Source organism: Chroicocephalus ridibundus, chromosome 2 (genome assembly GCF_963924245.1).
Source record: "Chroicocephalus ridibundus chromosome 2, bChrRid1.1, whole genome shotgun sequence".
NCBI lineage: Eukaryota > Metazoa > Chordata > Aves > Charadriiformes > Laridae > Chroicocephalus > Chroicocephalus ridibundus.
In genome coordinates this window covers 93,204,026-93,230,657 of record NC_086285.1, presented here as the reverse complement: position 1 = coordinate 93,230,657, position 26,632 = coordinate 93,204,026, and the positions used below count along the sequence as shown (strand labels likewise).

At 37.0% G+C, this 26,632-nt stretch overlaps 1 protein-coding gene across 1 annotated transcript in view; it reads right to left on the bottom strand.

Moving 5' to 3' along the window:
- Positions 1 to 26,632, bottom strand: part of ABCA13 (ATP binding cassette subfamily A member 13) — a 194,277-nt gene that overhangs the window by 90,004 nt on the left and 77,641 nt on the right. Inside the window, exons 23-34 of the mRNA XM_063323974.1 lie at positions 24,263 to 24,439; positions 22,218 to 22,518; positions 21,267 to 21,381; positions 19,743 to 20,072; positions 17,870 to 17,939; positions 13,789 to 13,923; positions 12,690 to 12,827; positions 9,568 to 9,754; positions 8,531 to 8,749; positions 6,074 to 6,270; positions 5,131 to 5,288; positions 4,477 to 4,707 (exon numbers count right to left, since the gene is read on the bottom strand). Coding sequence (XP_063180044.1) covers positions 4,477 to 4,707; positions 5,131 to 5,288; positions 6,074 to 6,270; positions 8,531 to 8,749; positions 9,568 to 9,754; positions 12,690 to 12,827; positions 13,789 to 13,923; positions 17,870 to 17,939; positions 19,743 to 20,072; positions 21,267 to 21,381; positions 22,218 to 22,518; positions 24,263 to 24,439 — 2,258 coding nt within the window. The remainder of the gene's footprint in view (positions 1 to 4,476; positions 4,708 to 5,130; positions 5,289 to 6,073; positions 6,271 to 8,530; positions 8,750 to 9,567; positions 9,755 to 12,689; positions 12,828 to 13,788; positions 13,924 to 17,869; positions 17,940 to 19,742; positions 20,073 to 21,266; positions 21,382 to 22,217; positions 22,519 to 24,262; positions 24,440 to 26,632) is intronic.

Sequence of the window (26,632 nt, the reverse complement as noted above, 5' to 3'; positions counted from 1 at the left end):
ATAGAGCATCTGTCATTCATTTAGAGACCAGTCCAGCTTGAGCAACAAGCCATTGAACAAATTAAACAAGATATTGTCCAAAGCTTGTCATTGCTCAGGGCCCCACATTGGGCGCCAATTAATTCTGTCAAGGTTTAGGCTGCACTGGCCGCTAAACAAACGACACATGCTCTCTATTAACCTCTCTCCTCTCTCGGAAGGGGAAGGGAGAGAGAATAAGGGAGAAAGACTTATGGGTTGAAAAAAACCTAAAACAGCTATAATGAAATATTAAAAATAAAAATAAAATATAATAATATTAATAAGAAAATGATTAAATGTATACACATATATACAAAACCAATATTGCGCTCTCAGGATGACAAACACATCACTGGCAAGCACCGGGACTGGACACAGGGGCAGACAGGAACTGAATTGAAGAACTGGATTCAGGAACACATGGATTGGGATCAAAGGCAGAAGAATGGACAGAGTCCTTCTCAGACACCGCCAATTGAAGAAGAAGAAGAAGGTTGACCCCTTTGATCCCTCAGCTTTACACTGAGCAGGATGCAGGTGGGATGGAATGGAATACCGTGTCGGTCATTTTTGGGTCACCTGCCCTATCTTCTCCTCCCCTCAGGTGCAACCCCTCTACACTCTTCCGCTTCCAGCCCTCCATCTTGGTACATAAAAAAGTTAGCTGACCTTGGTTGTTATACCAATACGCATGAGCAGAAGCCCCTCTGCATACCTTTCCTTGGTAGTACCTATAAACATCTATCACTGCTAGAATCAGATACTGTCTAAAAAATATACCATTAATTTCAGAGAGTGCAGTCAGTTCGAAGAGACTTAACTGAAAGTAAAATTACTGAAAAGGAAAATTGGCACAGTATTCTTGACACTGGATGTCCTTGACACAGTATCCTGCAGTGGCACCGTATCCTTGAGACTTCACTGCAGAGCACGGGGACCCTGTCACACCTTAGTTATCATTCTGAAAACACATTCTCACCTGAAAGGAAAAAGTGCAAAAAATGAAAGTGGATTAAAGAAAGAGAAAGCGAAGAGAGGATAAAAGGATAAATAGACAACACCTATAGACAGTCCTTTATCATCTAAAACCACTGACTGATAGTTTAGCAACATTTCTGGGCCCTCCTACCCCACTAATTCCATGTGTATTCTGAGTATTTTGCAGTGGGAAAGTGTTAATTGCTTGAATTGCTTGCTGACAGTTAATTTGCAACAAGCACCTGCAAAAAGAGTAGTCAAAATTGTGAGTGGTAATGTATTTAGTAATTAAAAAGCCATATAAAAGTCCCTGAAAAGTAAGCAGCATAAGGAATCAGGATTAGATGTTGTTAGAGCACTCTCGACAAAATTCAATCTCATTAGAAGCCTCATAGTGTTTTAAGGCTAAAATATTTCAAGGAGGTATATGGCTTTCCCTGGAAAGTTTTGGGACAAACTCTCTGGTCATTTCAAGGAAGAGAACTTAAAGTAGTACTCCATTAACAGATATCGTGACACATCTTATTTTGCAAAGATGTTTCAATGGTTTTGTTCTCTCCTCAAAGCAAAGCAAGAAAGCGATAAGCTCTGAAACCTCCAGAGCTGCCAGAAAGTGAAACATCATCCTCCAGAGAGCTCTCAGTATACACTTAATTTAATTAATCCTTCTATCCTTCTTTTGGTTCTGCTAACATTCTTTGGATTTCAAGCATTAAAAGTACACAAATACAACTGGTTGGAAAAGATATTCAAAATCTAAAATGAAGAAAATATAATATTAGTGAGATTTGAAAGTGTCAGAAACTGATTTTGTTAGAACTTCAAGATTGCTTTGAAGTATGAATGGAGGTCTGGTTTCCCTTGAAGAGTAAAATTTTTAGAGTGTGAATGCCCCTCAGACTGAAAAGGAATAATGGTGAGTGTATGAAAGAACAAAAAGAAAGGATAAAATAAAAATTATAACACATTTCTTCCTCTAAAGTCAGAGTTCTTTGTTTCCAGATTGAATTGTTTGAATAGACTAAATAGCACTATTATGTGCTATCCATTTAGTTGCCAATGCAAAAAGGCTTTTGATAAGAAAAAGGCGAATTGAGGTTATAACAACGACTAATGATGAGATGCAGAGATGACAGAAATCAACCCTATTTAAAGCATTAAGTCTTCAAGCTGAATAATGATACATCAATATCTAATACCACCTTTAAAGCTTTTTTTAACCTGCAGAAAACAACAAAAAAGCAAGCTCTCAACTGAATAACAGATGCAGCACACTGAGGAAGCTTCCTCATATTCCATGACAGCTTCACATTTTCTTTACAGATGCCAGTTCTGGAAAGTCCTATGATATCTCACAGGGATGTAATCAAGAAAGGTTCTCAAAATCTACATTACCTCAGAATCTATAAAGTTTGGCAGTGAAAAGTATTCTTTCTTATAGCATATTAATCACACTATATAATTTGAAAGAAAGTAACAATTTTTCAATAAGGTTTGTTAATAAGCCTTTGACTTGCCTCATAGAATTGTATAGCAGGAATGTAATTTACTTCATAGCATTATGTAAAATTATTAAACTTGTATGATATATTTTTTTCCTCTCTCCCCACACCCCCATTGTCATAGTAAATGCCACACTAGCTTTACATACTGCGGTCATTTGTAAGAGAAACACTAAAGAGATGGTTTGGTGGTTGTTTTGGTTTTGGTTTGGTTTTTTTTTAATAAATAACACAGTTATATAGAGCTTAACCTCAAAGGAAACCACATACTGATGGTAGATCATTTTTTGGACTGCAGTTTAAAAACAAGTATGCAAAAACAGATCTGTTATGCTTGTGCAGGGTCCTAAAAAACTATGTAGCAAATCAATATAGTCCTAAAGACGTCTCCCAGTGGACCACTTCAGGATACAGCAGCTCCACATGGTGGCGTATTAGTTCAATAAATTTTGTGAACAATTGTCATTTTAGTTTACTTGCATTATTGGGTTTCTATGTATATTTTTTCCACAGATTATATAAAAGGAACAATTTTAAACTTGCAAAACAAACCCAGAACTGCTGATGCAGTTTCAAATATCTAACCCCATTAATTCCCGTATGCATAGCTCATGTAGCAAAAATACAATGCATAAGTGATGTCTGACAGGCCTTAAAGTGTATCATCTTTATAAAACCCGGCATCTTCCCTGGGGATTCTCATATTCCGGCTGACCGCAGTACTACATCATATCATCTCATACATTTCCAGGGAACACATGGAGAAGAGATACACCTCTTTTCTATACTAAGCATTTATTGCTGTATATAAAAATATATCACTCTACAGGAATCTGCATTTCCTTATTTTTGTGGGATTTTTTTAACAGATATTAAATTTTCTGTTGGAAACAGTCCAAGCTTGTCTCTCTTTAGCACCATAGGTAATAGCTGGAGAAATCAGTTTCACAAAGTGATACTGAATGAATTGTGCCATCAAGTAAAAATAGAAGTGTTTTGTGCATCAAAAGACACTGACATTAGTCTCCTACCATTACTTGAAGAAGTGGAAAAAATTATATTTTCGAAAGGATCTATACTACGGAACTTGAATAGTGGTGGCTTAGGGAATCTTGATATTTAGAAGTTATAGCCAGGTCAAAAACGGTCCAAGGAAAACAACTTCTCACTCATATGGCCATTTACACAGAGCTAAATACATAAGTGATGAAGCAGCATAACAGACTCTCTTTTCCCTGGTCCGTTTGGTGTATACTGGAACAGGTTGCCCAGAGAGGCGATGGAAGCCCCATCCCTGGAGACATTCAAGGCCAGGCTTGATGAGGCTCTGAGCAACCTGATCTAGTTAAAGATGTCCCTGCTTACTGCAGGGGAGTTGGGCTAGATGACCTTTAAAGGTCCCTTCCAACCCAACACATTCTGTGATTCTATACGCACACCTGTGTCCGTCTCTCTCTCTCTAGGTACACACACAAAATACTCTTTAGAGATTTCCCTACACAGTTTTGCCAAGTCCTAGGCTTTAGAACTTTGTAAGTCAAAGAGCACTCTCAGCAAATTTTTTTTCCATCCCAAAAGCTACCTGAACTGAACCTCCAGCCTGGCAAGTTCAAAGCTCATTCCAATGCTAGAGATCCAGGACAACAACAGTAGTTCTCCTTAAATCAATGACGCATTAAATTTTCCTTAAGTAAATGCAGAAACAAACATTTAAGAATTACACAGTTCCTCAGTGTTCACAACAGATTCTTGAAATCAGAAATAAGTTATAGTAGAGTGGGTGCTAAATTAACAGTACAGCAAAACTATAAAGTATACATTTTGCCTGAGATGTATTTTTTATTTTTATTTTTTAGAAAACATGTTTCTTACAAGAAACTGTAGTGAAATATGAAAGATAAAATAAGAGTATCTAGAAGCTAATACAGGATTTTCTAACCAAGAAAATGCCATTACACAGGAAAATTAAAAGTACCTCTTCCAAAGTAGTGTCAGAAATGCCGTAACCAGTCACATGCAGATGATGAAGGCTTTGATCTAAAGCCTGGAAAAGACCTTTAAATGAGGTCTTATCTGCCCTTTCTGGAATCACATATGTCAGCTCGGTCCCACTGTTCTCTTTCAAGAAGGCTTCTGGTATGTGGGTCTGTACCAAAGATGTGACCCGAAAAATATGCTCAGGATCCTGGATTTCAAACACAGAGGGCTATGAGGAAAGAAAGATAATCATGCACAAAAAAATTAAATGTTACCAAAAGTATGGGACTTGATAGGAGAATTCATACAGGATAATTTCCACTGATGAAACTGCATCAAACCTGGGACACAGACACTACTTCCCAGGAATAAAGAACAGTGAGACAAAGCCCTTTTCAGCTAAATATTCAAATGCATCATTTTCAAAGATGTCAGTGTGTTCTTCTAAATAATAATAATAATAATATTAGTAACAATAATAATACCACCCACCCAAAACAACCAAGAAAGCTGACAGAAACATGTTTTGCTGGCTCTCTAATAATCTATATCACATATTACTTCCTGGCAGGGACATGCAGCTCCCTTAGAATATACACAGCTATTCCTTGGAAGGCACTGTTAAGTTCTGTACAGTACATTTTTAGTATACCTTTTTTATGAGTGTTAGACTGTGTCCCTGGCCATATGTTTCTCTCAGGTAAGAGGGAGAACCACAGCACCTCAACCGGCCACGCTGCAAGATGGCAATGCGATCGCTGAGCACCTCTGCCTCATCAAGATGGTGAGTGGTAAATATCAGTGTGCAACCTGCCACCAGAAAGATTAGTATATGTCTACAAAGCCTGGTTACTAAAGAAACACAACTTGCTTTCACAAAGGGTCCTTTAACCTTAAGGGACCATGTTTCAGGTCCCTTCAAAACACAACTGCAAGACACAAACAAAACCTGCATTTACATTTATAGTCTGAGTTAGATTCAGGTCTAAACTTGCTTTGCCTTGAATTATACATAGTAAGCAGTATTAAACCATTACAACTTCAAGCTGTTTTAAGAGCTTAAGAGACTCCTTAAAACAATGTAACAACAGCGTCTATTTCAATGGATCATTCACTGTGAGTTATTACAGCTAATTGAGTGCTCACTTTCTGAAGAGTTTGCTTCCCACAACCAGTTTTTAACCTTATGGCACTTAAAAAATTAATGTAGCAGACTGACTAATGAGTCCATTTTCATTAGAGGTATATATGCATGTATATACAGATACGTGAAAAATGGGAAATGAAAGCCAGAAAATAATTTTGAGACGCTAATAAAAAAGAAAAAGGTAAGAGAAAAGAAACTTCAGGACCGGACTCGTAACTAAACTCAGTCTTATGTTAGATTGGGCATCTTTCTGTGAGATAGCAGATAATTCTTGTAATCTTGCTTGGCTTCTTTAAAGTTTCACAAGTTTTATTAAATGTTACCTCTGAAATTAATGTATTTAGTTACTAAATAACAATACTAATATTCTGACTATCCTGTTTAAATTTATTGAAACAGAATTCCAGAAAGGAAAATAAGCAGCAATTTATGTGTATAAGCTTTGTACCAGATTTGTACTTCAAAAGAACATCCCAGATGCTACGGCGAGAACATGGATCTACTCCACTGGTGGGCTCATCTAGAACAACTGTCTTTGAGTTTCCAATAAATGAGATGGCAATTGACAGCCTCCTTTTCATTCCTCCAGAAAGGGCTCCAACAGGTTTGTACTGATGTTGGGATAAATCCACATCTTCCAGAGCTCTGAAATAGGAGTACAGAAACAGGAACAATTTTGAAAATTTTTTTTCCAGCTACATCATGCCCACTCAGAGCAGAATTACTGAAAAGTCACAGTAAATGGAAAGTGAAAAAAATACTATCTCTAACTGGTTATACAATTTGGTGACAAAAACTAATAGAATAAAATGATCTCTTTACCTACAAAGTATAAACACTCATCACCACCTGAAATACAAAGTTTGGATAAGTATTGTGCAGGATAAGAACAGGAAAATTTTGAAATTAAGTCCAATAAAATAAATACCAGTTTGTCCAACAATTTCAGCAAACTCTAGATTATAGCCTCTTAAACCATGGCAAAGATTGTTAGCTTCATAACTGAAACAGTGCTTCAACTTTTGCAACCACATAAAGAACCTTGAAAAATACCTGAGTTTTTAGGAAATGTGTAGTCATGTGAAGTAAATAAGGTAACACTGCTGCTTTTGGGTTTTTGCCTTTTTTTTTTATTTGAAGACATGTTTCTGTGAAGTAAACAGATTAGCGATCCCTAGATAGAATACTACTACCTAATCCAACTCCTGTGTCAAGGACTGGGACATACTTCACAGACTTTGCCCTCTGATGATCTTGCATCTGAGCAGTGTGTGGAAACATGCTCCATAAAGGCAGCACTGAAAGACTATCAATTTATTTTTCATCACATTGAACATCCAGTCGTTGACCTAAAAGCTTTCAGTTGCTATCAGCCTGGCACGCAAGACATAAAAGGCCCAACAGTCCTAAGCTAATATCCTGAATCATTTGAGTGAATATGCAGTCTGTAAACCATGCCGTTTACCCTGAGAGAATTTCTCATTTTTAAGAAAAGAGGTTTCTATAATTGTTTTATAGATATATATCCAGGAAAATTATTCTTAATCTCTTTAGAAGACATCTTTTTTTCTTAATAAAAAGCAAATTTTGTTTCATTTCTTTGTTGCTTTTCTAATTTCTCTGAAGTATTTTAAAGCATTCATTGCCTTTAAAAAAAACGTAATTTTTTCTTAGTAGCAAGGCCTGCAGAGTCCTGAGTATTCTTATGTGCCATTAGTATGACAGACTGCTGCTGAAATTATAATTCAGCAGTCTAAGTACAATAAAACACAGGATATTATTTTGCATAAATTTTAACCAAACACTATGTTTGGTTTGTCCTTGTTGTTCTAAAGAGTTGTTTCTGTTGTTTCTAGAGTGAATGCAGTGTCCTCTACCAGAGATTTTTCAGATCAAAATTTTAAAGTAATGGGCTTTTATAATAGCTACAAAAAAGGAAAGCCACTTTGCCACTAATTTGTCTGCATATGCCTAATTGTACACTTAAGGAGAAGACTCATCAACTTGACATTTTTTTCCATTGAAGCGTGGAAGAGCACAGCCCTTCACAAAGCCTAGCATGAATCAGAAGGTAAATAGAAACTATTTACACTGCCACACTATTAGAAGAGCATACATTTTATTCCTAAAGTTCAGAAAATGCAGTTTGCTATTAGTGAACAAGATCTCACCTTGTATGGTTTACTAGTAGTTTAATATATATGATGCAAAAATGAAAAAGATCTAGTCCTAGTAACAAAGAACTCTGGCAAACGTTCTCAACCTGACAAGTGGAAGATCCTCTGAGGTCATGTCAGAGCTCTAGCTTGTTTTTCCCATGGGAGTGTTTGTTTTTAAACCCCTTTACTTATTAAACACATTTACAGTCTGAATTTGAGAAAGGGACAAGATGATGGCCTATTTAAAAAGACTGCAACAAGCACTGCCTTTACCTGCCTTTTCTGCCTCTTCCCTCTACTGCAGGTGAGGAAAAACAGGATAATAAATACATAAAGTCAGTGTTGACTTATCTGAAAACTCAGGGTGAACACACAGGAGTTTACTTTCTATCTGCCTCTCCAATAAGGGAGGTAATGCAGACAGCATGAGGTAGGAACCACTGCAGCTGCTACCAGGCTAACCACTTCCACTCCAGTCAAAACACAATTATTTGATGGTTCTCTGTACTGCGTTTTTAAACATTGACAGTTTCACTGCAAATGCATTCAAGTAAAGGTTAGAAACTAAGAGATCTACTTTCAAGGCACAATTTCAGAACACAAAGTGTGATAAAAACTCATGGAAAACCTGCAGCTTCCATTCACTTCCACTTGGAATTTTGCTTTAGCACTTTCTTGTCTGAGTGGCTTACAATAGACACTACCAACTTATTTGACAGATTTCAACAAACGAAAGGAAAACTTACCCACTGACGTACTGATTCAACTGTTCTTTTGTCCAGCCAGGTGCCTTCACTGATCCATAAAGCAGTAGATGTTCTCGCACCGTCAGTACATTGAACAGGACATCATACTGTGGGCAAACACCCAGCTCTGTCCTGATGGCAGCCAGATCGGTACGTATGTCCTTTCCATTAATAATAATGGTACCAGAGCTTGGGGGATACAGACCAGTCAACAGTGATCTGACACAAGAAAATAAAATAAAAAAAAAAATCAGGAAGACCATGTGTAATGACTATTACATAGCTCACACTTGAATTCCCTGAGGCACATTCTAGCATCCTTAGAGCAACACCAATTCAATTGAGCATAGTTATAGAAACACTGCTAATGTTTTGAGCTTTTTTTTTTTAACCCAAGATACCAACAGTCCTTCATTTCCTTAATTCCAGAGCAAAATCCATTTTTTCCCAACCAAATATAACAGACTGTTGTTTTGTTTTTCACGTGTGTATTCTAGCTGAGGAGTAATTCCTAATTGCATCCCATCCTGCATCACTGGTTTTATTAAAGCTGATCATACTTAATAAAAAGTTAAAAATATATACATTTTTTAATTGAGACATTTTTAAATCTCACTTTCATTTGTTGTTTTCATTTCTGGTCAACTGTCAAGAAAGGAGTCCCTTCCAACCTCTGGGAACAATGCACAAAACCCCATAAAACTCCCCACTCTCCATGTAGTAGGAGTACACATGGGATGCCAGAAAAGAACACTTTCCTGAGATGTGTTCAACTCCAAGACTATACATGCCTCGCTCCTACTTATGCTGCTCCTGAACATGGTTTCAGTGGCACAGAAGACACAGTTCTCTATTCGTTATATCGCTTTTGTCGTAGATATATAGCGTCCACTTTCCATGTGCTTTGAGGAGTTTATTACATATTTATTTGGGGGAAAAAAAAAAGACGACATAGGAAAGAGTTCACAAATATTTTGAAGAAAGAAAGCACAGCAGAGATCAGAGAGGAGTGTAATAGCATTAAATGGCAGACTTACATGACTGTTGTCTTGCCAGCTCCATTAGGTCCCACGAGCGCTGTTATCTGACCTCTATGGAAAGTGAGGCTGAGATCTTTAACAGCAGCCTTCTGGCCATCCACGTGCTCTTTGGTGAGAGAAAGCAGCGTGACACCAATAGTTGCTCCTTTGATGCAAGGGCCTTTCCAACCTGGTGGTGCTGGGTCTGTATGGGGAAGAGCAGCAGATCAAGAGGGTAGCTGAATCTAAACACATGTGTGTGTATACAGGGAAAAACAAATGCACTCAATCCCTGTTGCCATTTACCAAAGCCTGGAACAGATGTTCAGATGCTCCAAACTGAGGTTAGCTCCACTGAAATAAAAGATAGCATGCCCATTAATATTTGCTAAGAATTTGGCCTATTTGCAGTTTTAAAAAGCAACCTAAAACAATTACGCCAAGTTGTGTGCATGTCCACATACATCTCCATAAAGCCATAAAATAGTTGTTCTATTTTATTGCTAGTAGAAAAAACTTTTATTATAACATTGTTTGAATCATTGTTTTATGCCCATAAGCATGAGAAAATTCTAAGTGTGTGAACTACTCCATATATGCCATCCAGTTTCAGGCACATAACATTAACAGACATAGCCAGTTAATCCTCTTAATTCCCTCAGTCAATAAAGCAAAGCAGATGTCTTTGGGAAATGATTCGGAGCAGCAGTCTAGTCTATACATAATTCAAGGTCCTCAATGCAAGTAGATGCCCAGCATTTTTCTAACTGCGAGGTAACCAGCTCAGCAAACTGAGATGACCATATGACACAGATCAAGTTGATTTCCTTTCTGTGTCAGGAGGAAAGGTTGGCACTACTTTCCAAACATGAGGACAGTCAATTGCTAGTCTCATAAATGTATTATTAACATGTAATATTTTATTGACTCATTACAATAGAGAAATCTGGCAGTAGGATTTTTTTTTTCTTTTAAACAAAGGCAAGCCAAATTGGAATGTTAGTCCAAAGAAAATGAAACTGTTATGGATGAGAATTATGAGAAGAAAGCGTTACCCTTTTTAATATATATTTTATACATCAAAATATATAAAATGTATATTTATATATAATAGTTATATTTTGTGGAATCACTTTATATATAAGTAAATTAAATATACATAAATAAATACTACAAGAAGAGAGAATTATGTTTTAAATAAAAATATATAAAATTATATAAATCAAATTATAAATTAAAATATGATAGAATGGTTTCAAGGATTGGTTTGTTTAGGCTGTGAATGAAGAAGGCTTTTTGCTCCTTTCACAATCAATTCTACATTTAGAAAGAACTTTTGCCAGAAGCTTGAAGTTACCTTCCAGCAAGACACTACCAGCAGCTGTGACATTTCTGAGGTCCTCCTACCCATGAACCTCTCTTCCAGTTAACTTCTCTATCTTTTGGTCTGGAGACTAAAACCACCTCCAAACTTAATTCATGCCTTTTCCTCTCTTCCTAAATTTGCAAGTACATTCTGGAACTTAACAAAAACCTTGAAGTTCAGAGTGAGCCTCAGACAATGTATCTCAGGTAAGATTCAGAGAAAGAGCTTCAAATTACTTGCAAGCAGTAAATTGGTCACCCTAAGACTTCTCCAAAGAGGAGTTCCAAGTGGGTATTCAGCACGCAGATCTCTGCCAGCCCTACTCTAGTCATAGTTCCAGCTCATAGGGCCTACACTCCAGCCCTTCCCCGATACACCTTTGATTTCCAAAGGGCTTTCCACCCCCACTGAACCAATCCTTACCTGGGCTATATGGAACAAATGCAGAAATTGCCTGGGAGCAAGTCACTTTTTGCTGCTCCAAGCAAATTATCAATGAATGCATTTATCCCATTATCAGTACAATGACGCCCAATTCTTACAAAAGAGCAAGTTCCTTTGCAGGCATGGCAGCGTTATTCTCACACAGGCAATTTGCTACCAAGCACGTGACATACGTGTTTAAGCAGAGAAATGAGATGAACAGATCCACAGCGTTGTGGCCAATCACTTGGATAGTTTGAGCCAGAGACCATGATAGTAACTTTTCAGGCAGAGGAGAGTGTTTTTCTTTGCATTCCACACAGGATGTGGCGAACCGAACAGGAAACGTTGAAAATCTTCATTTTAAGTGAGGCCCAAAGACAGTCATCTCAAAAAGGAATTGTTCCAAATTGCAGAAACTCAGACAAAACACATACTGATAGTTTTTCCACAAATGTTTAAATGAACCTCAAGACATTATGAAGTTTGCCCTGCTCTAGGAGATGCCAATACATAAAACTGCTGAGGAGTTCAGCTTCTTCATCTGTTCTACAGACAACTGGATCATTTTCAAGCTACTGTAACTTCCAAAACCCAAAACAACACATCAAGCTGTTCTAAGGTCCAAGAGGGGATATAGGTGGGGGTGACTTAATACTTCATTCACAAAACATGAATCATGAGAAAGTCCTTAGAGAGACCTGAGAAGAGGGGAAAAAACCCTAAAAACACTAATTTAATTTTAAGCAAGTGAAAAAAGAAACAGAAGAGCCGTGAAAGTATCTGGAGGCAAATTAGTTACAATAACAGTAGCTTTTTAAACAAAAGGCTAAGAAGCAGAGATAGAAAGAGCAGTGATTATAAAAGAGGGGGAAAAAGAGATAGAGGAAATAAAATGAACAAAGTTAATGTTTCCACTGAAACAAGAAGCTAATAAAAACAGCAGAGGAAGAGAAGGAAGGAAATCAAACTGCAGTTAAAGAAAGTTAAAGCACAACACTTTTCAGATTCAGTAAGAGTGTGAAAGGATTCAAGGATCAGAAGATCCTAACAAAGCAAAGAGGCAATACACAGGGACAGAATGAACCCGAGATATTTGTTTTACTTTTTTAAAGAGTTTTCGTAGATATTTTTGTACAATAGCTTTAATTGAACGATTCAAGCATTACAGGTGACAGCACAATTAACAGTAAGTATATAACATTCATAGTATACACTATATAATGGAGGAGAAAAAGGGACAAGATCTAAATGCATAATATAGGACCACACAATGATAAAAGCAGATTGATCAAAATCAGCATACCTTTCAAAAAAGAGCTGTTATTAAAATTCTATTATGACTACAAACCTTTTTCTTGGAAGTTTTCATTGAAGAAAAACATATTAGAATTCAGATAACGTCTCTTCCTCCTCTCTGCACCACACAGGTTCTTCCAGTAGGAAAGAGTAAAAGGAAAGTACCATCGGTTCTTTAATCCAAATTTTCCTAGATGACAATTATGATAGAAACTGTTGTAAAATTTATAGGAATTTCATATTTTTTTGTAGACTACTAATGTTCTATCATTAGTTAAAAAGAGACGGTTAGACCATTTAATTAGCTTAAGCTCTTAGCTATACTTAACAAACCTTAATAAAGTGGAAAAAAGTCACTTGGCCATAACACCAGGTCCTGCCATAAAATAATAAATCCTCAGTGATGCTGTGCTTTACCCTATCTCCAAATCAGCTTTAAAGTGTAACAGAATCATAGACTTTACATGTATAGGCACAGCCTAACACAATCTTGTGACCTAGAGGAAAGAAAACACACCAAATGGCCTTCCAAGACAAATAGCCTTATTTTTTATTGTAACAATAATCCATTTCTCCAATCACTATTCTTCCATTATTATCTGCATGATTTACACAAATCAGCCAACAAAAAAACCCCACTTATTGTAACACACAAATAGAAAGGGCAAAAATATGCTCCTATGCATAACCTAGACTTTGGCATTGCCCGATCTTTCAAGGCTTTACTTACAAATCACACAATACATGCTGTGTATTTGGAGTTGCATTTCATCAGCACTGGAAGGCAGCCGCCAATTTAAGCTAAAGTTTGTAAAATTGAGTTCTATATTCCACACTACTATCTTTCAAGGCAAATTTAATTTTTTATTTTTAACACAAACACAGAGTAGCTGACATATGCAAATCAGAAGATATTTCATCCCCAGTTACAAATTCTAGTCTAGCGTGTTATCACTACTCAATATTTCTGTATGTAGGAAGACTTCCTTAGCCAGTCCATAAAGGCAATCAGGCAGTTTTGCACACCAAAACTTCTACTCAGAAAGAGATATATTTTTGGTTTAGTTGCATACAATGAGAAAGCCAATTCTATCCATTCTATCCAATAACGTCTTCAAAAATATGAAATAAGAACAAGTCCATGATCTTACCAGGAATAATATTGCTGAAATACCAGCCACCCATAGAATATAAAATGGAGTCAAAGAACATCATCCAGCACACCCATCCAAAGGTCATGTGTCCTCCTTGTGCCATTGACTGGTGCACATTATTCCACTGAATTCCTGGCAGTAATAGTAATAATAATAAAGATTTTTAAAAGGTCACCACTAAATCAGTACAGCATTAAAGATCACAAACACATCAACACCACACACTTCTGGGTATTTAAGCACTGACACAAAAAAGACCATCGTTAATAACAGTAATCCTAATGGATAGAAATGAATTGCTATGCTTCTACAAGCCTCTGTTTAGAACAGCAGGTGACACTGCTGCTGGGAAAATGCAGAGAAGCTGTTGTATAAGGGCTGTTTACAAAGTGTTAGCTGGCCCTTAATTTGGCAAAAGAAAAAGAACTACGACTAACAAAATGTGGCACTGACCTCTTCAATGAATCAGGCTTTATGCCGTTCTGCTGATATTACAAAGAAATGGGTTACACAAAGTTTAAAGTCATTTCTATAATGCTAAATCTGAAAACTTAAATCTGGGAATTCTAACTGAGCAGCAAGTTTTGTGCATTGTCTGTATTCAGAGGTAAACTGGAACAACCAACTCACTGAATAATTGCTTCATAAAATGATTACATTGCAGAAGACCTGAAAGGAAGAAAAAAGGTGCAAAACACTAGTACTACAGAAAGCTACCATATTGCTAAATGGAAAAGAAAGCAACCAAATTGTAGATTTACAAAGAGCATTGCATTTTTTTTTTCTGAAAATGCTATTTTGTTTGCAGCACATGGCATTGTTTCTGCAATTCTTTTTCTACAATTGTCAAGAAAAGCGGTTTTTTCACAAAGCACATTTTGCCTTTTCTTCAGTAAAGATGAGTCATTTTGATGAAGTGTCTGGTGGGAAATTTAAGTAATATTTTCTGCAACTGTCTCTTCCACTCTTACTAACTTTTGTATCATTATGATACTTTTTCAATGCCTAGTGGTTTGTAACATCCACTGTCATCAATATCAATCTTGCTGTAGTAGTAAAAAAAGGGATTACATCTCTTTATATATTTTGATACATAAATGCATATCCTTTGTAGATATTTATCAAGGGCCCAGACATTCTTTTCTAACTTTTATAAAGCTTTAGCATCAATGGGGGCAGCTCTTAGCTTGGGGATAGTAGGGATCACCACACTAAAATGTGTAGCAACCTGTTAGAACGTTTAGCCAGTTTCCAAAGATTTTTTTCTTCCTAACACTTAAACATAATAGGGTGTTCTCAGGCATTTCTGCACCTGAACCATAGCTCAGTGGGAATTTCACCAGCTGCCTCCAAGCTTACTACTCAGGCTGAGTACAAATATGGTCACACAGGAGAAACGTAAAACATACTTTACAAATTAAAGGTAATTTTTTTCTTAGTTTCCAATGTTTAATAGTTAAATATTCATCTTAGCATTATGTTGAGAGTGAATAATTTACACTGCTCTTCTTATCTACAATCTTATTCTCACAAACCCACATTATGTTATACGCTAATCCATGTGTGAACCCAGACACATCTGTCAAGCTCAAGAGTAGTCTAACCCAATGAATAGGAAGTCAGGTAAAAATGCCAGGAGGCCTGCACGGATGAACAAGGAGGTCCTGGCAAAACTCAAACACAAAAAGGAAGCATACAGAGGGTGGAAGCAAGGACAGATAACCTGTGAGGAACACAAAAACATTGTTCGAGCATCCAGGGATGAAGTTGCAAAAGCTAAAATCAAAATGGAATTGAGTCTGGCCAGGGATGTCAAAGACAAGAAGGGCTTCAATAAGTACACAGGTGACAAAAGGAAGACTAGGGAAAATGTGAGCCCATTGCTCAATGAGACAGAGGAGCTGGTTACACAGGATGTGGAAAGGCTGAGGTACTGAATGCCACCTTTGCCTCGGTCTTTACTAGCAAGTCTAGTCTCCAGAAATCCCAGGTCCCAGAGACCAAGGGAAAAGTCTGGAGGAAGGATATTGTACCTTTTGTGGAAGAGGATCAGCTCAGGGAATACTTACGCAAACTGCACATACATAAATCCATGGACCCTGATGGGATGCACACAAAAGCACTGAGGGAGCTGGCAGATGTCATTGCAAGGCCACTTTAATTGATCATGGCAACTGGGAGAAGTGCCCGAAGACTGGAGGAAAAGCAGTTATAACTCCAATCCTTAGGAAGGGGGACCCAGGGAACTACAGGCTGGTCAGCCTCATCTCGAACCCTGGGAAGGTGATGAAGTAGCTAATCCTGGAAATCATCTTCAGGCACATGACAGACAAGAATATTGTAAGAGGTAGTCAGCATAGCTTCACCAAGAGGAAATCACGCTTGACCAACTTGATTAAACTCCTACAATGAAAAGACTGGCCTGGTAGATGAGGGGAGACTAGTGAATCTTGTCTACCCAGACTTCAGCACAGCTTCTGACACTGTCTCCCATAAGATACTCCTAAAGAAGCTAATGAAGTGGGCTGGAGGAGAAGACTGTGAGGTGGATTACAAACTGTCTGACTGGACAGGCCCACAGTGTGGTGATCAGTGGCATGAAGTCTAGTTAAAAGCCAGTAACTAGCAGTGTACCCCAGGGGCCAATACTGTGTCTGATCCTGTTTAACATCTTCATTAATGATCTGGATAATGGGGCAGAGAATATCCTCAGCAAGTTTGTTGATCACGCAAAACTGGGAGGAGTTGCCACCCAGAGAGGCCTGAATAGGCTAGCAAAACAGGCTGACAGGAACCTTATGAAGTTTAACAAGAAGTGCAAAGTCCTGCACCTGTCAAGGAAAAATCCCGTGTACCAATATACACTGGGGGACACCCATCTGGATAGCAACTTTGCAGAAGAGGACTTGGAGGTCCTGGTGGAGACCAAGTTGAACATGAGCTAGCAATGTGCCCTTGCCACAAAGAAAGCTGATGATATCCTGGGCTGCCTTAGGCAAAGCATTGCCAGGATGACAAGGGAGATGATCCCTCTTCTTTATTCAGCACTGGTGAGACCAGTCCTGCAGTATTATGTCCAGTTCTGGGCTACCCAGTACAAGAGAAACATGGAGGTACTGCAGAGAGTCCAGCAAAGGACCACAGAGATAATTAAGGGACTGGAGCATCTCTCCTATGAGGAAAGGCTGAGAGAGCTGGGACTGATCAGGCTAGAGAAGTCTCAAGGAGGATCTTATCAATGTATATAAATACCTGAAAGGAGGGTGCAAAGAAGACAGACTGAGGCTCTTTTCAGTGATGCCCAGTGACAGGACAAGAGGCAGTGGGCACAAACTGAAACACAAGAGGTTCCCAATGAACATCACGAAACACTTTTTCACTGTGAGGGCAACTGAGCACTGGCACAGGTTGCCCAGAGAGGCTGTGGAGTCTCCAACCTTGGAAATATTCCAAAGCCATCTGGACACAATCCTGGGCAACTGGCTCTAGGTGGCCCTGCTTGAGCAATGGGGGTGGACTAGATGACCTCCAGAGGTCCCTTCCAACCTCAAATACTTTGTGATCCTACAAAACTCCCTGTTGATATCCTCACCAGAAAGCAAGCATAAGAGCTGCCACTGACATCAATGAGGACTTCCAAGAAACTGCTCTAAATGCCTTGCCAAAGCTTCCTCCACTGGACTGAGAGAAGTAATACATTCACAGAGTGAAATGATATTCAGTTAGATGCCCACCCTTATGTAGCTCTACTGAATTTCACTAAACATAAAGCTTGGGTTTGCGTCTCCAGAACAATTTCATTTGCTGAATACACTCATTCTGTCATCTAATGGGATGTGAAGGTTTTCCTCCAACCTGTGTTGCAAGTAGAGCACTGCTAAGCCCACTTTAATTTACTGCTAGAAAGCGGCCCAAGCTTAACTTGGTTTTCAAGCGACATTAAAAGGGTTTTTCTCCTGCTATGATCTAGTCTGTTAACTCATTATTAGAGATTTTTTTCTCAGAACAAAGTGAAAACCATTTCCAACTGTAGTTCCTGAAATAATTACAAAGCTTTTCTTCTAACCAGAGAGCTTACCTATTTCTTGGCCCTCAAAGAATGTAATGAAAAATACTCCTTGCCCAAAGGCAGTTGTAGACAGAAGACACTACAACACCAGAGGAGAAACAGGATGTGAACACCAAATAACACGTCATTAACAAGCTCCATGAAATAAAATAATCTGTGATAATAAAAGCAAGCACAAAATAAATAGATGTTTGTTTTACGTAAGCTAATGGTCATTATTTCCTCTTATGTTTTACAATACTCCCCCCACATACTGCAGTAGTATTTGCTCCACCTTAAAAAGCTCCACTGATGTAGTTATTAATATTGGAAAGCATTATTTGACTTTATAACAAGTTATAGACCATCATAAATCTACCACAGACTAAAAACATCTAATGTATAACACTGTAAAATCATGTAACAGAATATACTTTCTTTAGTAAGAACAGTGGTCCTCCTCATTTTTGTTAGACCAGAGCTCAAGAAGAGATAGAGGCAGAATGAACACACACACTAGGTACTATATCCCGAGACAGCTTTTTTGTACAAGGAAATAACATTTGACTGTCAAGAAGCAACATAGTCATGCTGTATCACAAAAGCACAAAATAGAAAATGAGCAAGTTAGTCATGTAGTATAACAAGGAAGTGTGCCTGATAACCCATGAAAAAACACTGGTGAGCTTGTGAAGGCCTTATTCAGTGACAAAGTTCTGCAGTTTGAAAATGAGCTGAAATAGAAGTTAATTTTATCTCCTATTTTAAAATAATGCCATTAAATAAGGTTTCTGCAATATTTGACACAAAAGGAACATATCCTGCCAGCTGTCTGAAGAAAGAAGTATGACACAGGCTGCTACTTAGAATAAAATTCAAAATAATTAGTGACATAGATTACATTTTTTTACAGAGAAATTCATGCTAATTCCCATCAGCTGAGTCCCTGACTCTTACATTGCTAAGGTTTCACCATCTCACTTGATGGCCTCTCCTCTTCTTATAAAAAATTATTGCCTTTTCACATGCTGCTGCACTCTGATTTTCAGCAAATCCAGGATATCTGAAGAGTTATTTTGAAATAACTGATTTTAAAGTGTGCAAGTTATCTGATGCATACTTTCCCTCTCTGTGACCCAAAGAAGGGTAAAAAAAGGCAACAGAAAAAAAATAAAATTCACTGTGCCTATTTACACCAGAATTCAGCGGTCTTAAATCCGTGCTTACTTGAATGCAAAGAACCAATGTAGTTTTTCTGATGGATTGACACTGAAAAACTGTCCATTTTTAATAGTGTATAAATTATTCCACCAGCTTGATTTGGTATGTTTTGAAAGAGTGAAGTCATATGTGTGAAATACGGTTTGCACTGTATGGTGGTGATATTTGATGTCCCAATCAGGGATATAGTATGTTAAGACTGCAAAGACTTAAAACAGCCTATGGCATACATAAAACAGGAAAGGATATGGAAGAACTGATGCTGAAGAAACATATACCTCATATACCTGTATAACTAAATAAGCACTAGACAAATTTCTGATCTAATCCCCAATTGTACTCAACACATAAACAATCACTAGTTTTCCTTCAAATAAATAATGACTTTCAGGAGTGACATGTCATCATGTGTGCTTGAATGTACACTAACATTACAAGTATTTTGAGGCAAAAACATAGAATACTCATGAGGATGAGGAATGCAACTTCCTTATATTTTCTGTAGGTTTACAAAATTCCCCTGAAAAATTATTTTTTATTTCTTTGTACATTAAAAACATTTTCTCAATTGGATATCTACGAATGTGATTTATTTCCAGTGAAACACAAAAGCAAACAGAAACCTTGGAAAAACACAGCATGGTTGAAGGAGAAAAATTAGAAAAGGAAAATAAATATTTACCATTATAATCTGGTTGGTGAAACTCAACTGGTTCTGCAAGACCAACAAAACTATGTAGGGTAAAAAACTGATCATATACACAAGACTGGCACACAGAGCTGCTGTATCAGCACTGCTGAAAAACGCTCCCAAAAAATAGCTTAGCATAATAACTGTAACTCCAAAATCCAGGAGAAAAAGGAAGATGAGGAAGACATTGCTGTAAGCAAAGATACCACTTGTTTTTAAAATGATGGACAGAGCACAGCTGCTTATTGTGAGCACAATGACATTCTCCAGAAACCAAGCAAAGAAATGAATGGCTGGATGTACACCCATTGTCTTCATATACTGCAAGACAACATAGCAAAAAAAGTTAAAGTTAGGAAACAAATTTTCTTCTTCTCTCTTTCTTTTCTTTTTTTTTTTTTTTCTTTTTTAAAGCAAAACATTTTGCCGCCAAGACATCACCAGCTCCCCAAAGAATGTAATATTCCCCTTAGATTCCTCATCTTTTTCCCTTTTCTTGTGCTACCCCTTGTGCTGCTCTCTACTCAATGAAACACGATTCTGAGCAGGGCTGCCTCTGAGCTTATCACATACTAACACGAGGAATACTAGTGCACAGGCGCAACTGTCTTCTGCCTAGCATTACAGAACCAGATATCAGATTACTGGGTCCTCCAGTGAGTAGTTTGCCCTTTTATATTCTAAAAAGTACTGAGGATATCTACAGCACTGTATAAACAAATGTTTTTCCCCAGCCTGTTGCTGAACTCAAAGTAGCATATCGATTTGTTTGTAAACCTTTACATATTAGCATGCAAATAATAATTTAGCCAGGTATGAAGTAGCATCCCTCTTTTTTTAAAAAAAAATGCTTTTGGAAACAAGCTAATACTACTTATGAAGCATTTTTCATAAGATGATCAAAATTAACCTTATTGAGTTGATTTGATATTTTAAAGCATTGGGAAAAAAAAAAAAGGCCTCTCTTACAACACAAAATTTACAGAAATTAGATAATTTCCCAAACTAAAAAAAGCTTACTCCAACAGTATAAAGACCAGTATAATTCTTAAAAAAAAAGAAAATGTATCATAAAACCCCCTGTCTTTCCATATGCTCAGCACCTCTAAGACTAGCTGTTGATGTAAGCAAATAGTTGTCTCATTTTTTCTGTCATCATACCTTACATTTCTGAAAATTACACAGTAAATAGCAATTTTTTAATGGGGAAAAAAACAAACATTCTAATCACAAGGATTTTTTCCAAACAACAGTTTTGAGCTTCAATTTTTATGGATCTTTTACTTGTTGCTTTTTGTCTTAGAAAAAAATATTTGCATACTAAGAGGACTGACGCTCAAACAATGTTGTAAATCTGAGTTGGCAGCTAGAACTAGAACCTTCTGCCCAGAGGAAACAAGAGAAAGCAAATTCAGCTGTATTACGAGTACATAAAAGTACCTCAAATTTTCAGTTTTGTATTTCAGTACACTTTAATAAATAGATTTTATTTTCAGAGGCTAATCTGCCTCTTACCTCTTCAAGATGAATTTCTCTTTCATAAACCAGCTTGCGAACCATACCAGCAACTGAAACCATCCATGTTAACATCATCATAAGTGGGAAAAAAAAACCTGTGTTGTTCAAGAATCTATGAAAGAACATATATGCAGAGTTGTTAGGCCCCAAAGGTGAAAGATTTTGTAGCAGAATGTTAATAGGTTAATACTAGGACTATTCTCAAAGTACGCACAAAATAAGATCTGACATGAGCAATAAGATTTATTCTTGTTCTGGTTAGAATTGCTTGTTTTTCATGTAACAACCTAAATATATGTATTGGTATATGCTACTATATTAGTATTTGTCAACTATACAACTGATGTAATCACTCTTTAGGGCTCCATTCAAAGTCAAACAGAATTCGGATTTGTGTCTACGGCAAAGTAATATATTTGGACAGTAAGGAATAACATGAGCCAGTCAACTTTTGCTCCATTTTAACAGATTTATTACCACTGACTAGTTTTAAATTCTAATAAGTCAGGATGTTTTGACGGTTTTACAAAGAATGATCCCACACTTTTTCTTTTGTTTCATCAACCTTACACTGCATTTCAACACATATCAGGGACCAATTTACAGGCTGTGTAAAGGACAATTAAGGATGGAAAGTGGGTTTCTTAGCATAATCTAAGTTAGTTGCACAATATGTTGACACAGTGTCTGTCCAGCAGACTACTCCACAGTATAGCTGCAAACAGTTCATAAGGGCTCACTTGCCAGACAGAAGCTGCATAATGTGTTGCGGTCACAGCTGTTAAACAACATTTGCTACGTTATAATATTCTCATATTTGACATACCACTTCAACCCTGTGCTGAGATATATATTCACCCACTACAAAGACCTAGTAGCTTCCCACATCCTCTGGTACTAATCTAATAAGGATAATACATTTAATGAAAAAGCTGAAAGTCTACTTACAGATCACTGGTATGACAAGGGTAAGGCATGGCTTGCACTTGAATGGCTGGCCCTGAGGTATCTGTCCCAGTCTGTGCTGAAATAATTGCCCTTTCAATCATGTCTTGAAGAGGAATAAAGATGTGGTTGTATTTAAACCCATCAGCTGGCAACTTCTGGGGGTGGGATTTCCATGCTGGGTTTTTAATCAAATCTGTTCTCATGCTATAGAGAACGCTGGTTCTAATTGTGTACGAAATGTGTCGTGGAAGGAGCTTGCTAGAATCTTGTGTCTTGTTCTTTGGCATATCAAAGATGATACCTGACACGAGAAGAAAAGGAGCTTCATACCCAACCTTATATGATTTATGCTATTTACACATAGCTAACTCATGGCCAATTATCATATGATAGTAGGATACATTCACCTGTCAGGGCAGGCCTCCAAAGTTGCTTGACCCCCCAGCAGAAGAATGGTAGATTTTATAGACACTTACTTTTTTTACATTCATGTATGTGAAATGTAAAAATTATTCACATAATAAATGGATTTGCAACAACCATTTTTATGTGAGAAAATTCCTTCTGTAATTGGTTGGTTTTGAATTGTGGTTTATTCTCTTTGTATCCAGATTTAATCCCTTCTTGGGGATTGATCTCAATTCCACAGTAAACGCAGCGGCCATAAAATTTGTCCATCAAAGGATAACAACCCCTGGAGGCGGGCGACAAAGTGAACAGTACCAACCCACTAAAATTTACTCTGATTTTTAATTTCTGAGTCAATTACAAAACTTCTGCTTTAGCACAGCAGAATTTGCAGGTTTATTTTCTCTCTCTCTGTGTTTAAAAAAAAAAAAAAAAAAAAAAAGAAAGATGAAAGCTTAATCTGTCTGACCCGGACTTTTTAGGACCTCTTGATGAATGTGAAATGTTGACCTTTTTTCCTTAGGAAAGGGGAGAGATGTCTTACCTACCACCTGGCTCTCTAAAAGATAAAAGACAATAGAATACTTGACTCTGCTGTAAAGCTTATTTTTTCAACTGGCCAATCTCATTTTCCCATTTATGCAAACATTTAATTTACTAAGACATTTAATGAGGCTATGAAGTCTTTGAAAACTACAAACAAAGAAAACAAGGAAAATTCCACTTTAGTTTTGTATTTTACTATGGAAAGGAATGTATACCTATATCTGAGCATGTAATTTTGATGTGTTGGACATATTACGTCCCTGAAAATGCCATCTTACCTCTTTAAGCATATGAAGAGATTATAAGGTCACACAAAAAATTCCCAAGAAATGTCTTGTCTATGTTAACATTTTACCCTTTGTTGTGTAAGTGGAAGCAAAATGTATCTAGAACGTTGCAATTCGATTTTCTGAGGGACAAGACCCATCTGTCTGTTTCTTCCCTTGAAGGGACAAACAATTTCAGTCCCTACGAGGTACTCCTGAGAAATTTTCCTTATCTCATTGTATGGTCTGTTGGTGTTATATTGATGGAGGGTGGTCATTTCCACATTCTGCAAATAGCAGTACTGTGCAGGTTACAGAACAAATACAGGATTCCAGACTGAGTAGTTTCATTCTCTAGAATTGCTTTGACATGTCTTCTGTTGTGTACTTACAGGAGTCCAGGGAGGTCATACAAACCAAAACAACGGGGTGGGGAATTGTGGCACACCTTATACAGACTTAAGTGGGGCTCTCTTTTAGAAAGGAAACTCAGGTCCTCAGGACTATATATTTTTCAGCTGTTTTCATTCTACTTTAAACATTTATGACTATTCTTTTCAATATTTTGTTAAAAATAACAGACTCCAATGATTCATTTTTCAGTTCCACAAATAAAACCACAATGTAATTAGTCTTCACAGCATATATTACAGCATTCAAATGTTGGGGAAGACCTCTAAGGTAAAAATGCTTTATTTTGCCTGTATTATATGTGGTTAATACACACTTTGAAACTGTGTAAGCTTAATCTACCTAATCAATAGACACAGACAACTACAAAGTCTGATGCTTTCTGTCAATATACATTTTAAATAAGGTACTTACTAGCCAAAAAATTATTTTGCTGCATGAGTTCATGAGCCTTCTCCTCCAATTTCTCAACAGAGTCAAAAGGCTGGAAACGGTCCAGTAACACACAGGAAGAGATATTTACTACAAGCTGTGACAACAGGTCAATCTGTTTACTTGCTGAGCTGTTAAGCATCTTGTTCATCATAGTTTCTAAGATCAGGAAACAAATTGGACTTCCTTAGTTTTAATGAACAGAACAGAAAGCTATGTTCTCACTTGCATGTCCTATAAGAGTAAATATCCTCTGTATTTAAAACAAAGGAAGAAGTTTTAAAAACACAGGAATTTTACTGTGGAAGTGCAGTTCACGTCACAGGGGCTTTTACAAGTCCTCAGCTATTTTTTTCCTTCAATTTCAGAGCAACAAAAATGTAACAAACTCTAGCAAAGTTCTAGAAAGAAACCATGTCTTTGAAGCTGGAGGATTTTTAACATTTCCTGATCTTTCCATAACTACTCTTACAAATACAAGTGAGTTACCATACTTTGACGATTAAAACAGAGATACATCTCTTTCACCTAGTAATGCATTGTCCATTTCTTCTCTCCTTGACACTGCGCCCTACATTTAAAAAGCATCTGAAAAAAGCCTACAACCCCTCCATTTTGACTTTGATCTTATCTATGGGTCCAGGATGAATGTATACCTCAACCAAAGCCTGGTTTCCAAAAGCACTGAACCTTTGGAGGAATTCAGATCTTCATCCTTTGGCAGAGAATGTAGAGATAGTGTAGTGCAGAGAATGTAGGTCCTTGTGTTTGAGAAAATAACCAGAAGGACAGCATGATCTAGAAACAATATTAACTCATCTGAATTTAATGGAAACATCTGAATTTCTCAGGTAACAAACAATGTCATTAAATATCCAGCATAGGTTTCCAACTTAAATTTTTCAAGACTCACTTCAAGATATAGGCTTTAAAAAGGATAGGTGACTACCTCATTTGATAATGGTGGTGACAGACAAAGCCTGGATTATAGATGTTATTCGGCATCAGCACAGGAAATATTACAATAGGAAGGCAGATTAAGTGGAAAAATATATGGAGTAGACTGTAGAAGAGACATGATTACCAGTGAGAAAGGATAAAGATCACAAGGCGAAAAAGTAGAGGAACTGATAGTGTAGAACTCAGAACATAGGCAAGCAATGACAGGGTGAACTCACAGGTTGGGAGAAAACAAGTCCAAATATAGATACTATATGTCTTCTTTACTGCTATCCTTGAGGAGGACAACAGAGGAAATACCTATACTGCTATTTCTTTTGTAGCATTAGAGAGAACAGAATATTTCTAACATTAAGCCCAAATAGTAGGGTTAAGCTTTCCTATATTTTTATGTTTATATATGTATGTGTGTATGTCTGTGTAATTATATATAGACCTATATACATACACATTAAAAAAAAAGATAACCAGAGATCTCTTCACCAGCTGATCTTTGAAAGATCTTAATTTGAAATCAGTAGTTAACTTAAAAAACTTCTCTCTGATGAATTAAACTGCTGAATATTTTAGCATAAGAGATACCAACTAGCTTGCTGCTTTCTCGGAGTACAGCATACTTAAATGTTTCTGTAAGCAAAATGTTGTCTTTCACAATGTGCATGAACTTCTATATCCTAGCATAGAAATAACACATATAAATGAACAGATACAATCCACAGGAAAGTTTTAGAGTTCAGATCTATAGATCAGTTGCACCCAGGAAATTATTGCAAATCGCTGGGTCGGAAAGCACAGTGGAATACAGTTGGCTCACCTATACAAAGCTAGTTTAGAAAGTAAAGAAGGGTTTAAAAAGAAAACTACAAACTTTTCTGCACTCAGTTAAATATTTACTTTGTTCCAGGTGAGTAAAACTTACACAGTAACCCTGTAAAACAGTTTTAGAAATTTATAACTTTGCAAGGTTTCATAGAATGATAATTTTATAGGGAGATTAGAAGAGTTCTATATCAATTCACTCTGTGTCCACGACACTTTCCAGCAGGAGTAGCAGGGTGAATAACATGTCACTAAGACTGTTAACCATTATTATAGCACTATAGAGAAGTAAAAAAAGATACAAATACAAGCACCTTATATTTGAGCATAATTAGAAGTCAGCTTAATGTGAGGGTTGATGTAATAAACCAAGGGAATATTTGTTTTGTGTAGAAGACAAAATACATAATCACACAGATTAGGTGATTTTGGAAAACGTGAGCTTTGGATGGAAATAAACAGATTGCGAGTGGTAAACCCAATAACGTACATGGATATATTTAAGACTTTAGTTAGATCCAAGCAAAATAATTACAGGACTAAAAAGCTGACACAGTATGAGAGTAATGAAAT